The sequence below is a fragment of the Anopheles gambiae genome, chromosome 2 (genome assembly GCF_943734735.2).
Source record: "Anopheles gambiae chromosome 2, idAnoGambNW_F1_1, whole genome shotgun sequence".
Taxonomy (NCBI): Eukaryota; Metazoa; Arthropoda; class Insecta; order Diptera; family Culicidae; genus Anopheles; species Anopheles gambiae.
In genome coordinates, this window is record NC_064601.1 from 112,444,428 (window position 1) to 112,459,616 (window position 15,189).

Here is a 15,189-nt window from a genome sequence, read left to right on the forward strand (position 1 = left end):
TCCGGGCTTTAGGGCTATAGAGGGGTGCGTGTGTTTGGAGGAGACACCAGTGGGACGAGCGCGTGCTAACAAGCAATTAAATGCAGCCGTAACAAACTTTTACAGAACTTCTCCTCTGGCGTGGGGAGTGTTGGTGGCGGTGTGCGGGCACTAGTCGTACTTGAGTTCTTCTCCATCTGCGTCAGAGGCGTGAGGGTTCGTTTTGCACCCTCACAATCACGGAAACTGCTGCGCGTCCTCCCCGTGCTTCTCAAGCCGTCGTATTGCGCCACCCAAACAAACAGAGATTCATTTCATGACTTTTCTTCCCCTCCCCCCATTGGAAAGAGGAAGACGGTTGGATTGTTGTCGCTGTTTTCTGCGTGTTTTGCTATCGATAAGAAAAGCGCGAAGGTCGATGGTAATGCTCCAATTCGTCACCCAGCATTGCTAGGAACCTCGGCACCACCAGGTTGTTGTGGAAACAGGGGAAGGAAAATACACAAGGCAGAACCGAGCCAGGTATGGCAACCTTCACCTTTGTTATGTACAAGGTACCGATCCCGGTTTGCACCTTTCTCGAACGAAGAAGTCTATCACTTCCGTTCTTGCTGTGTTCATCCGGTCAGCGATACAGCATGGCATGATGCCAATGTCAGGGAAGGTCTGTGATCGACCTGATACTTTAAGGTGTAAAAGTTTCGTTGCAAAGAAGGGGGAAGGAAATTAAACAACTTCACAAAAACTCATCTCAACTCTCAGAACAACTAGCCTGCGATTGGATAGGCCTGCCACTCAAAATGATAATTAAAGCAGAACGGATTTCAGAGCATTAGATGATTTTGTTTCTTCTGCAAGAAAGTCTGCCCATACTTTCTGCCTTGCTCATGGATTATTCAGAAAAATGGAGATGTCTGTCGATCGGCTCCATTGAGGGAAAGAGTCCTTGTGCTTTATTATTGTTTACCTTTTCTACCCGCGCTTTGCTTTATTCGTGAAAATACGCTTTACATCTTTGCAGGTGAATTAGATTTTCCTCTCTCTAGTGACCTCATTTGAATAGCTTATATATGAAATTGCATTCATTAAGCGATGAAGCTGAAGGCTTGGGAATCTGCGGACTATTTTGCATTGCGGAAATTCCTCAGCAAGCAACAGGATGTACAGCCCCAAACCGCTACCACCTGTTGGGTTGCGCCTCACAACATCAGTGTGATCAGCAAAATTAATCTGCTAATCGATGATCGCGTCCCGTCGATAATGATCGGTTGCGCGAAAGGGTTGCGGAAACTCAACGCTTGGTATGGCCAGCTCGCGTATACACCGATCTCTGCACCTTGGCGAGTGTTTGTACGGAATCTCCACAACAACTCCCCCACTGTGGGATGCTTCCAGATGCTATCTCGCTACGACGACGACGACTACGACGACCACCACAACAACCCCGAACTGATAAGCAGCACCATTCCTCGGGTGTGGGAGGAAATAAACACACACACACACACACACACTCATACACACACACACACATCCCTGGCTCTCCCGCTCATTCTTCACGGAAGTTTTGAGCTCCTTATGGATGAAAGTAAGTTGCTCCTCTTCTGCCTTGTGAATGGTGCTGTTACACACAAAAGTTTTCCATTAACTTCGCGCACAAACTATTGCCCTGCTGGTGGTACTGGCGGTGAAGAAGTTTTCAAGTTTACGTAAACTAACATTTACTTTGTGATGACGTGAGACGAGAAATTCGTTGGGACGCACCAACCACAGTAGCAACCAAGAATTTGGAGTTTTTCCACACTTTGTAACCTTTGTAACCGTTCGCATGTATTCTTGCGTGTATGCCTGTACCTGAGAAGCTTACGAATCTCAGAGATGCATTGCATAACTTTCCGCCTAGCTCGGGGTTGGTTCGCAGCCTACCCAAGGCCACCGAGCACCCCAGCGGATTGCCATGGAGCAAGGGGGATGCTCCGATTCTTATCTGTTGCGCGCAAAGATTCAAACGCTGGAATGTACATACACGCACACACAGATACAGTGACTGCGCGTGTTTGTTTGGTTTGTGCGCGAAGGCCCATAATTGCTGCCGCTGGGGCTGTTTGGGTAGAGGTTTGCAAAAGGGTTTGCTCACAATCACGCTCACGAGCTGTAGTCCGCGTGAACCCAGGGCGTCATCAAAATTTGCCCAACTAGTTCACTTATCGCTTGCAGTCGGGAGATGCCGAGGAACTTGGCATGTCGTGCCGAAAAGATGGCGCTTATTGATTCTAGTAAGTCTTCATGCTAGCCTTTAAGGGCGCAAGATAGACTCTCTCCTTCGCTCTGGACGAGCAAGGTGAGGTCGTGTAGGTCTTTGTGTAGTACATGATCTTCCAGATACAGGTGCTAATCGTACAACACTCCGACCCCGTGTGGTGGTCACAAGCAGGTCGTTTAACGTATGTCTTTCGCATGACAGTTTCAAATTGGGGCACTAACACCGCACTTACCCACCTTGAGAAAGGTGGTTTCGGAATCGTTTGATGTTTGCAGCGGAGACCTGCATGAGAATTAGTAGTGTACCCCGGGCTGGGTAGCATGTGTGTGTGCGCAGACACTATTGAAATGTAATCGAACACTGCTGCTGCTGCTGCGGCGGGGTGAAGTGTATGACCCACCTCCACTACAATGTACAATGTTGCCGCTACACGAGCGCACATTCGAGAATACACATTGCCACACTATATAGCGCCACCGAGGCTCCGTGAGGCGTACACCCGAGAGTGCACCGTACCGCAGCAGCGGTGTGTGTGTGTGTGTGTGTGTGTGTGTGTGTGTAGAAAAATCGTCATTCGTCCACCGTCCCAGACATGTTGATAGACATCGGTCAATGTCAACCGCTGTTCGCATGACATGATATCATCAGCTCATTAGTATAGTTGACAATGGTCGCTTCGTGTGCCGAGAGAACCGGCGAGAGACTTCTCGGAGGGAGGGCGAGGCCCAGGAGTTCGGTTGAACGTCACGCGCTAATATTTAGTGACGCTCGATACGTGCAGGCGTTTTTGTCCCCTTGCAATAGTTGTTGTGCATTAGACGTTGGAAGAGAACTCCGAAGTACTCGTATCATTAGCGCATCATTCGTTTTTTTTTCGTCCCCAAAGATTAGATCCTGAAGAGGAGCTCGATCATTCACTTCACAATACTGCGCAACATAGCACCACTTCCAAGAAGATCTAACAGATCGATAGCCGAACACCGAACTCATTCATCAGTTCCTTATTGCCGGATATCAACTTGTTGCGCTGCTGAACTGAGCACCGGAACCCTGCCAATCTGTTCCAAAGCAAAGGAAGGGAACAAAAAAACACACCACAAACAGGGAAGAGCACCACGGATAACGAAACATCCGAAACATGGAAACCCACACCGACAATGCTATCTTATCGCGGCCGCGCGTTTGCTTCACGCCAGAGATATGTGCCAGATTACTGTTCTTTGTAGGAATCTCCTAAAGGCTAAAGCTCTTTCTACGCTGTCGTACTCCGCAGTGAGAGGAAGCATTTTCAACAGCTTATTCCCACATCGAGGTCTACCCTGAAATGTATGTACCTACTCCTGTGTATTCCTCCCGTCTAGCAGAACTTCCCACTCCAACTTCCCTATGGGAATGATCAATCTTTAGGACATTATCTGGGTCAATTGCTCCATCAGTCGCGGGCGGGGTGAACAATACCGAACAGCAGGAGTGTTTCGTTACAACAATTGGTTACAGCTCGCTACCTTCCCCTGCGATACTGCTTCCCTTTTGTGTTTGTCGATAGGAAGCGGAAGTTTGATCCCAGTAAATGGCGGACAGAAACGCGGAGCGGAAGTGGTACACGGTACACAGGAACAATCGTCGAATCCAGCGGAAATCGATACCGATGAAGGGCGAATTTATTGGATTGCTAGCCTTGCCCTGTTTTTCTCCCCCGGGGCTAGGATGATAATTGATATTTTCACTAAACACTTTGGAAGTGGCATTAGATGTGGAAGGGGAAATTAGAGGGTTGCCATCAAACTATCGTGAATCGTTGTTTTGTGTGCGATTGTTTCGATGATTTATTTCCAATTAAAGCCTTATGATGACTTTAATGTTAAAGTTCAAAAACAAGATCTTTGAACAAACATTACTAGCTTGGTTTTGAACGCCTTAAGATGACTTTTCTTCAATTCTTCCCCTAACCGATGGAACCGAGCTGCTACTTACGTGTATAATCCATCATCGAGCTATGGTGCGCCATCGGGATACAGAACAGATGACGTCACTGGCAGGCGTCACAACAAAATCACACACACGGCACAGAGACACGCTCGTAACCCTCTCGTTCCTACTGAATTTTTTGGCCTTTTATACCGCTCAATCGTTTTGCGATTTTGAAAACAATTCCCCGTTCACCGTGTTTCTGGGGCCGGATTGTTCTATCGTCCTGTGTCGCGATATGTCTGCCCCAGGGAATGCTTGCACACAAACACACACACATACACACACAGAGAAACTTTGCACACTGTTTGCTTTAGCCCTCTGCCGGAAATGGTTTCCTTCGGAATGCCGGAACTAACACTTCACTTTCAGCAGCACGCAACGTGGACCAACCTGTACAGGGGGAATCGATTTTTTGTTGTAGTATCACTGTAGTACTGCTGCTGCTGCTGCTGCTGCTTCTTGCATACCCGATACACCGGAAATAGAGTGTGCTGAAACTTCCGCCCAACCATAAGCCGAGACAGGTCCTAAGGACATGTAGAAAGTGGTGTACAGACAGGGGAAAGGCGAAACAGTCGTAATCTTGCTCGGGTAGCTGTGACTTTGAGTTCACGGTGCACAGGGAGTTATGTGAGGTCCCTGTTGGCGTTGTCGCCCGTACACTTGGTTGAACTTATGACACAGAAAGCAGAGCTAAGGAGATCTGGAAGAGATTTACTTTAAAACGTGTTGCTTAAAGTGAGTCTTTGGTCTATTCTGACTGAGAAGGTGTGCATTCCCACTGAACCCAAAGTAAAGTAATATCGAACAAGTAGTAACACATCTGCCAGCTGGGAGCAGCTGGAAGGCAAAATCTTTTTACTGGGACAAACGCAATGGAATGCAGTAACCACAATACGAGACGTCCTTGAGCTTGGAGCAGAGAAAAAAAACTTCCAGCCCTCCCCATTGGAGAGACCGTTGTGAGACAGTAAGCTTACTGAACCGGACTGCCCTCCTTGTTCCCCTACCTGGCCGATGAGAAAATAATTAAAAGCCCACCAAAATGAGAAAATAAATTGAAAAGTACATCGCGATCCTTTCGGCCTTCGGGCTTCGGATGCTGCCACTGGAGCACTTTTTCCTCCCTTTTTTCTCTCAATTGAACCACATTGTGACCGCAAACAACAAGCGCTTGCGTGCGTGCGCGTGTGTTGGTGATACACAGGTGGTTTTCACGTTTCACGTTTGCTTCAGCGCGAGACTTGTGGAGCGAAAAACTCTCCATTCACCAACCGATTTGCCATTTGCTGTTCAGCACCCCAAAGCGCAGAAAAAATAAACATCAAACAGTAGAACGCACAACCCTTTTGGGTTGCCACCTTCGATTGGCACGTTCTGTTTGGTTGCAGACAAACGCAAATGCCGAGCAGAGGTTCCAGTTGAAATCTTTGTAACAGGTACACGCGATTTGTGCGATCAAACACACACACACAAGGTGGCGAAGTGGAGACGGTTTGCTTACGGTAGCCAGAAACAGAAACACTGTGTTCTTTTTTTTTCTGTGAAGAAAAGTACGTCTCTGAATGCGCGGGATGCCGTGTTTGGATAGAAATGAACAATTTTTTCGTTTATTTTTATCATTGGCACCATCGCGCCATCATAATCACTTGCATATTTTTGCACATGCACGGTGTGTATGTTTTCTGTTTTTATTTCAAGTCTCGCTTTACCGCCCTAAACACACACACACACACACACTCACACATAGAACCAAGCTCACACACGTCACAGAAGAAGCGAGGTTGCCACCGAGAAGGAAGAAGAGAAGCAAAAACAAAAAAAAAACGGCAAAACAAAACGTCACCGTATCGACTTTCAAATCACAAGGTGAGTGTCGTCGCAGTTTCACAGTGACTTAAAATCGTGCACAACCGTTCGTCTCCGTTGCGGTCGGAGAGGCGCAACCTCACCCGTAACGCACCCGCCGTAACGCACCGCGTAGTAACGCCTCACACCGCGCAATATCTCAGCTGCAAGAACACGCGCGCTCTCCAGTGGTACGGGATTTCGGGATTGCTGTTTTTGGAGCTTGCCGTCACTCGCGTGTACACTCCAACGCCAAGCGCCCTACTGACGAGACCGTTGGGGCTGCCGAGCGATAGAACTACTAACGACCGAGCCACGGTGTACGGACGACGATATGCACACACACACACGTACACGGCGCTGCACGGCCTAGAATTAATCAAACGAAATAAGGGAAAAACAGCGACGACGGTTGGCGGTGGCAGTGGCAGCACGAAATATCTGCCGCCCCACCTGAGGGAAGAGAGCAAAAGGGTGTGTGAGTGTGTGTAGCGAACAGCTGCCCTGGTGTACGATATCGGCTGGTGTGGTACAGAATCGTGCACACATACCGTGATAGTGAACGGACGCTCCGTAACCTAACCTCTGTGTCTGTGTGGCTGAATTCCCTTCAAAGCAAACGTGAGGGTGAGAGAAGGGAAGGGTGAAAAGGACTGGTTCACGAAATCACAATCAAACACTGCGCTCGGGCTGGGTACGCGTACAGAACGAACGAACGCGTGCTTGGGTAGTGTGGTACAGATGGTACACTACTCCATGCGAGATTGCAAATCAAAAGCTGCAGGTGAAAGGGGACCCGTTGCGGAGAGGTGAGGTGAATAAAACAACGCTCCCACCCGACTACCTCACAGCCCTTTTTTCCTATACATTCAGGTGCTGTTATTCGAGATAGTCAGCTGTGTATCTGTTAGGCAAAGAGAGCGCGCGAGCGAGAGAGAGAGAGAAAGAGAGAGGACGATCATCTGCTCTCTTTTCGGTACAGGCCAGTGATGCTGAGCCACACAGATAAGGAAGCACTCATTCTCGACCTCGCCGCTCTCATTAGCACTCCTGCTGAGTGATTCTCATCGCCGCGCACTGATTGCTAGTGAGATGACCACTCATTCTCTCACTGCGTGCCAGCCATCGTGCGGCCTACTGCATTGTGTGTGAATGGCCCTTAGTACACTCCGAAACCGCAGCTTTGCGCGCTTCTAATGGGGTTGCACTCATGATGGGGGAGCTGATCACGAGTATTACATCCAATGAAGAGAGAGAGGGAGAGAGTGTGTGACAGTCCACCACAGGCCACTTGCAAGAGCTCGTGATGACCATCTGGTCCAGATCATGACAGCTGATAGATCTTCCTCGTGGGAAATCCAACCTAAGCCGCGTGTTGGTGTAGTGTGACTAATGATGGTATGCATTTTTAATCTTCATCGCACGGTGGGGAGGGGGGAGAGCAGGCTGGTTGACCAATGACCAGTGAGTGTATTAAATTAAATTGTAACCTAACTTTAACAAGGCAAATGAAAGGAAACGTTGTACAATTGTCACCACCATCGTTAGCGTCACTAATGTCTCTGTGCGAGAGCGCTCTCCGGTAGACGTTACAAACCACAAGTGCGCGCTCCAAACAGCAACCAGACCGGTGGTGTTTGTGGTTTTTATCGTAACGTTTTCTACTTCCACTTGTTTGCGTACTCATGTTTTTGTTGTGGTTGTTGTTTACGCAATGTGGGGATGTTGTGCTCTTGCGCCACAAAACGATCGGAGACAATTTTACCAACACACAACGGTGAGAAAGAGCTTGTGGAAAAAACGGTTGTTATCGCGCTCTATCGTAAACAACGTGTTCGCCCTCTTGGAGCGGAGCAATAAAGGCAACCCTTCCAAAGGAAGGCTGTAATTCATCAGTAAGATTTTTCGCACAATGTTACCACATACTCGTGTAGGTATTTTTCAATTTTACTGCAATAAATCAAGCACCCTAATTCACTGTCCCGCACGCCCCAAAAACGATGAGCAAACGATCACAGCTCCCGTTCAAGAACAAATAATCCCCTTTTCATAATAGGACGCGCCAGGCGTGTTCGTGTGGGGTAGAACGATTTAAAAACAACTCACACGCTCTCCCCAGCACCTTTTTTTTTAACGGTCTGACCCAAATGGCTGCGGTGAGTATAATTCATTCTGCTAGATTTATTAAATCCGATTCAAACGATATATTCCCTCCGGGCAATACCGGGTGACACCGAGCGCGTTTCAACACGTCCCATAATTGCCCGCCAGCCAGCCGGACGTGAGGGCTACTGAGCTACTGTGTGAGTTTTTGGCCCGGATCTACCCCACACAGCATACAACGCAAAAATTCCCAAGCGCAAAGTCATATTGCGCCCCAGCATCAGACGAGGTGAAGGGGAGAAGAAGAGCGTTAAAGGTTTATGCAAATATGAGCCGAGCAATAAATAACGTCAAGGAAGAATTTTGTTTTTCCGGCTGCAAAATAAAAGACACAAGAAAGTAATTTTCGTTCGCCCCGGTTCGTTAGGGCAGGGGTGTGTAAGTAGTGTCTTCCTTTTGTATCATACACAAATACACCCCCCCCCCCCCCAGATCATGTATGTACACAGTAAATTATGAAGTGTGAAATCAGTGCGCACGTGAGTGGTTGGCGTACGTGCGTGAGCTGTGTTTTTTATGCGAGTGGGAAAAGAATGTCAATCGTGAAGATCGTCAGTGCTTATGATTTATTAGCTGATAGCGTCGGTGAGATTAGAAAACACATTCTTTTAAGCACATTCCTGTCTTGAATGATTGCCCTTTTGCTTCTATCGATCTATCGAGCATAGGATTTTAATAAACACATGTATAGGTTTTCCTTTGAAAAAGATCCTTCAACTATCATTTGTTTGATTTGTCTACAAAACATGGCCCCAAAAGTGATAATAAGAACTAAAAATATCTTCCCCTTTCCTGTCAAAAATACACCTTCAGCTAACCAATTCCCACACACTCCCATCGTGTCTTTGCATCAGCCTGCAGGCCAAAGATAGGCGTAGGACGCTTCTGGTTGCGCTTTTCAAACCTGCCGCCTTTTGGAGGCACACGATAATCAAAGCGCAAACTTCCCACCCCAACATATCTGTAACTGTTATGAGCCATCGCAGGTGCAAGATCAAAGCGAAACAAAACTCCCAGCTCTCAAAGCGGAACGGTGTTGGAAGAATCACGAAGCGAACAGTGTGCTTGTTTAATCACAGAACAACCCACGCAAAAAAAACAACTGGAATGAGCTGGGTATTTCCTGTGGATACCGGTGCAAAACGGCACAGAAAAGTTCAAACCCCAATTCAATGAGAAGCTCCCCCCCTTTGAGCCACTGGAGTTGGGGTAGACAGGACAGCGCGCCATAAAATAACAAAACCAGTTACCGGATCGATTCACCCGGTCACGTGACAACCCGGCGCACCGCGCAACTCCCGCTCGGAGGAAGAATGTTCGGTGGGGACCTTGGTAAGAATTGGGGGCTTTTTTGGTTGTTTTCTTGAAGTCCTTGAATAGCGCTCTTCGCAACTCGGAAGAAGAATGTTGGCACATTCCGATGGATTAGTGGTGGATGTTTGTCGATGAGCGAGGTTAGTCACCGGAGTCGAAATTATAAAAAAAGGAAAAAATCATACTTACTGCAAAACGAGATAAGATTGCGCAACTTACCTGTAATAAGAGAGAAGGAAAGTAAAGGCGTTAGTGAGAACATCGAAATAAAGGAGTCTTCTTTGCTACATGAAGCTATCAATTACGGCAAAAGGATAGTAAATTAGGTTAACACAACCTAACCTAACAGCAAACATACTTCAACCACTTAGATTGTACACCACCAGATATGCCATTCGCCTTTGCGCCTCACTAATTTCCATATCATTAACCAGTTCTACCCAACATGGTAATCACGCACAGAAACAACTCTCGCCTAACAACCAACCCTCGCTTCCGGTATACGGGCAGACCAGTGCAAGCGCTTGGAGTGCACTGCCGCCGCCACTCGACACAGCAAAACCCAGTACTCAATTTGTTATTACTAGTATCGGTAGTACCAGTTCCGCGGCTAGCACGGGCACTGGCTTCTAGCGCACCAAAATTACCAATGCATCCACAACTCGCTCCCACTGGTGCTGGATGGTCCCGCCAAACGGGGTAATTTATTCAAACCTCAGCTTATCGGAACCAGATAACAGTAGGGGGGGAGAACAAACTATTCTTTGCGGTTCAATCTAATGCACTTTTGCCACGGCAGCAGCACGCCACGCCATAAGCACTGTGCACTGTTATGCACTGGCAAGGGTGGTTTTGTGCCCATTGACTTCAAACACGGCGACTACCATCCCGGAACAGAGTAATTTCTGTTTTACATTTCAAATTAAATTCACATCCACCTGCAGCACAGACACACACACACACGCGTTAGGTACTCCATTGGAGCGCAACTGGATATCCCTGGATGATGTCGAGCTGATGTTGAGCAGAGCGTAGTACAGCTCCCAATCCGTGCAACGCTGCATGGTACACGGATGGTTTCGATCGTTTTGAATTTTTACCATCTGCATGTATAATGTAGTCTATCCAACCGACCGTCTGAAGTGGCCACCCGCTTGACGTTAATCTTATCATCCTGGTTTATTAGCTTTTCCCATCACACACACAAACACACCCAGACACTGAGTTGTACAAGTAAATTAAGGACCCACTCTCTCTCTCGGTCGTTGCAGTGCGGGACGAGATTTACGTTTCGTGGTCTTTATGATATTACACACCCCACTGGCACACTGATCGAATCCTGTGAAGATATCATCTTTTTTTCAACAATTTCAAACCTACCATCAACGAGCAGTGCGTCCTCCTCATCGCTAGTACACTTGTGCTCCAGCAGCTCCAGCTGACAGCATGCGGTACCGTTTGCAAACTGTTGATCCTCGTCCAGCTCATCTCCACCGGAGATATCCACATCGTCCGGTTCTTCCTCATCCACCGACGGTTGCTCTACGACCGGCGACAACTCCAGGGCCGTCCCAAGCGTCTCCTCCAGCGTGCCCACTGACCCATTGCGCCCACCGTAACCGACCAGCTCGAGCTGGTGTTGCTGCCGCTCGTCATCCTCACTGGCCGTCGCAGAGGGCAGATCGCCATCGTCGCCGTTCACTGTACTGCCGGTAATAATAATCATGTTTGCAGCTTTTTTGTTTGTTGATATCACACACAGCGACGCACGGGCAGCACCGGAAGAGAAGCGACGGGAACTACACGCACCGGTTTGTGTTTACTGTCAGCCAGCGACAAGCTTCCCTTTTCGGTGTCTTAGGGCTCACGAAAAAAAAAAACAACACGACACAAACAACACAACCGGATTGTTTCCTGCTTGTCGAAGATGTCGATATTACACGCCTGTACCGGTGACTTCCGAGCCAGCATAGAGATACCTTAGATCTTTGATACTCTTTTTTTTTGGGCGGCGTCTGATACCCTTCTCTCACACACAGAAATACGCAACACAACTCACTTTGGCTGCGAACACACGAACAGCCTTATCTTGTCTTGGTCGGGTTTTGTAAGGGAAGGAAATTTATTTTCCAACCATCTCCCAAACCGAACCACCAGGTCCCACCTTTGGGGAGTATTTTTTGCCGTTTCTAGGAAGTAGACACAATTTAAGATCACTAGTTTCGATAAATCATTAGGTTGATTGCACTGTCACATACACACACAGGCCACACGCGTGGCATAAATGGAGGTTCGTGGCTTACAGTGAAGCCCAGAACGCATTTAAACACCTGTAGAGAAAATGATTTTTTTTAGACAATATACCCAAACACCCAAGCTAATCACAAGCATCTACTAGGCCTAATATAATAGAATCACTCCAGAAAAAACACCAACCAACCAAATTGCCTCTCAACATCACTTTAGCAACCTATCGCGATGGCTGTGGCGAACTCTTCGGCTCTTCGACGCCATACCAGGTTACCAGGGCCCTGTCTCGCATATTGAGCAAACGCCCGAAAGTGATGCCTTTGCGTCAGGCAAGTTGTCGGATATAATCGATTGTAGCTATCACGAAAAACGTGCTTCATTATCTATCAAACCATCGATACCGGGGTTCCGAACCGATTGGCACAAACTGGAACACACCGGTTTAGGGGGAGATTACTCAAGCGAGGACCAGGGATCCGGGAACCTATCCCCTTTTGCTTCTTTTTTTTGTTGTTGTTGAAGGTTCGTGATGTAACCACGCTCTGTGCCACTCTCACTACAACTCCATCCACGTTCACGTGCCACGGTACTGGGACGCCTCGTGGAAAGGACCTTTGGGAAATGGGTTCACAACGCCCCTTATCCCTCTCTTGCACAGGACCGCAGGTAATTTATGGGGCACTACGGAAAAGGTGTATTTATATTGCAACCTAATTGACGGTAGATAACACCACACATGCACGGTGCTGCACATTCCCGAGTGCCCGAGGCCCTCTATCACTATCAGTGCTCCAAGTGCGGTGGTTGTCGATGCCGGCAGGCAATCAACTATAGTGCGTCGTTTCAATTCCGCTTGGCATATTGGTGAGCATAGGCTAATGAGGGGGAATGTAGATGGGGGCCAGAAGGAAGTGAGAAAAAATAGCAAATCGTATCACACCACACAACAAACAACGTATATGCTACAGTAACGGACGGAGGGGCTAGAGCGCTAGCTCATACACACCACTGCACGGGCCCTGTTGGTCACTGGCTGGGCAAACTAGTTTTAGAGCGACGGATTGCGGGAAGGGGACGGACACACTACGTCAGGGTTGAACTTTGAACAAAGCGGCCACTCACGTACACCAGGGACACACGGCGCGAGTTGGACACGGCCCACACAAGATTTTGTTTGTTGCTGCTCAAACTCGGAAGCTATTACGCCACATAATTCCAACAAACTTTACCACTGCGCAACCCCATTGAAACCAGCTCACTTTGGGGATGGGGGTGATTCTATTCGAGCTGCGTCTAAATTAAATCCCTTATCCACCAACACACAGCAACAGCAAGTTGCATTTTCCGCGGATTTTCGCAAACAAACCTTCGTGATCGTGATCGCGGCAAAGCACACAAACACACCCGCGGTACGATGCAACCGCAACGCAGCAAAAAGCGAAAAACACAACGAGCGTGTCAAACCAGCAGCAAATGAATGTCAGGACACTGAGCAGAAAGAAAAAGACACATCCACACACTGCAAGGGGGACGACTCGGACGGTCCGGACGACGTGTGACGACGGCCGACCGAACACCGCGCGCGCGTTATGACAGTTGTTTGGCTGTGACGAGACTGAGCAGCGCGAACCCGCAACCGACCAGACCGAACCGACGGCGAGACTGGCTGGCTGACACAATCGTCATCAACACCAGCGGTAGCAGCAGCAGCAGTAGCCTAAGGCGCGAGAAGCGCGCGAGAAACCGCGAGCTGTGCGCCGACTTCGGTTTTACGCAAAGAACTTGAACCGTTGGTTGGCGAGTTTCGTGTATGTGTTTGTGTGTGTATGAGAGTGAGCTTGGGTAGTGTTGCCGTTCGGAAAAAAGGGAAACACGCGGTGCCAGCAAACCGAAACGAAAACGAGGGGCTGAACATGGTACAGCAAAAAAAAAGAAAGAAAAGCAAAAAAAAACGGTGGCAACACTACGGCCAACCGCAGGCCCCGTAGCAGAAGCAACAAACGAAAATGTTATAAAATATGACCTCCTAAAACGGCTGTGGCCTTAACGGGGCTGGTAGAGAGGGGCCCGGAGTTGTTCTTGTACAGGGCTAGCGCCGTAAGCCTAGACGCATTCGGCCGGCTAGCTGGTGCTAGATGTAAATGTGTGGTACGCGTTCTAATGGGCGGTATAGCTTTTCGCTTGCCGACTTTGCTGAAAAGAGGGCGAAATTGTTGAAAAGCTTCCGGGAAACAAAAAGATTTTTAATAACGAAATAAAAGTAAAAAAGGTAAAATTGTAGTGCAAATTGCATACCTTTAGGAATGTTTGGCCGCCTTTAAAAACTGTCTCCTAAAAGTATGCAAATTGTGCTAAAATGTAATAAAAGCAAGCAATCTGCATTACAATAAGCTCTTTCTAATGTAAATACTCTTCGTTTTTTTCGCATCTTTTCTAGACACTTTTCAACCAACCAATAGTATATATCGCTCTAGCACGTTAGTAGTTCGCTCTAACCCATCGACCCATCGTTATTGGTGGTGCGCCCACCGCACCATTAGTATTAGTGCAGATAGTGACGCAGGCTCCTACGTCACGCTGGCTTCGGCTCGCCGCGGTGTGCGGGCGGTGTGCGGCATAGATGGTGTTTAGATGGTGGTCGCGGTTGTTTGGTCGTTCACTTCTGTGGGGCCTACTCGTCAATCGATTCGTTCACGACGTTCAACGCTCAACCCGCACCTACTTTCGACCGGCTCCCACCCCGCTGCGTCCGGCCAGCTCGTTCCGAATGGCTTCCTTTCTAAAAACAATTTTCAAACAAACACAGTTGCGCGTTAGAACGCGGCTTGCAGATTGAAGTCAGCTGGTGGCGATGGGTAGTTGGAGGGGGAAACAGAAACAAGCCACACCAGCAACCTGGTGTGTTGGGCTAGGTTTTTTTGTGCGGTGTCACTAGCAGAAGAATAATTATTGAAAAATAAAACCGCTGACAATGCACTGATGGTGGCGCTGCTGCTGTGGTGAACGCTACCTTTGCAACTTGCAACTGATGCATGGTTGTCAGGTTGTGTTTTGTTTTTGTTGTTTCTTCTTCCCTTGAAATTGTGAACCTTTTGGTTTCAGTTTGGACCTTCGACTTCGATCGGATGGCATGCCGAACGCGTGCTCTGTGTCACCGGAAGGCGTGAAATGAAACGTGCGCGAATTGTATCGCCCGCGTGCTCTCGAGTTGACAACTTGGGTGTCAGCGCGTTTATTGTTGTTTTATTAACAAACAACCGGGCAGCCATGAGAGCGATGAGCAATGAAATTTAGACAGCTAATATATCATTCGGAAGGATTAGTTGCACAGAAAATGAAAAACTATGCTTCTTAAATTGGATTCGAGCTCTTCCAAGCTCGTTTAATGTCATAAGCCAGCGGTG

The 15,189-nt window shown here is 48.1% G+C and overlaps 1 protein-coding gene across 22 annotated transcripts in view; it reads right to left on the bottom strand.

Moving 5' to 3' along the window:
• LOC1269950 (high affinity cAMP-specific and IBMX-insensitive 3',5'-cyclic phosphodiesterase 8) overlaps window positions 1-15,189 on the bottom strand; it is a 130,486-nt gene that overhangs the window by 55,948 nt on the left and 59,349 nt on the right. For 9 of the 22 annotated variants that reach the window (XM_061642255.1, XM_061642245.1, XM_061642256.1 and 6 more), the window contains one exon: window positions 9,725-9,754. The exons of 4 other annotated variants lie outside the window; for them this stretch is intronic. In XM_061642255.1, coding sequence (XP_061498239.1) covers window positions 9,725-9,754 — 30 coding nt within the window. Of the gene's footprint in view, window positions 1-4,213; window positions 4,601-4,677; window positions 4,914-6,162; window positions 6,330-9,724; window positions 9,755-10,915; window positions 11,866-11,971; window positions 14,523-15,189 lie in introns of those variants that run through there. 9 more of the 22 variants (XM_061642260.1, XM_061642264.1, XM_061642271.1 and 6 more) reach the window with 9 other exon arrangements.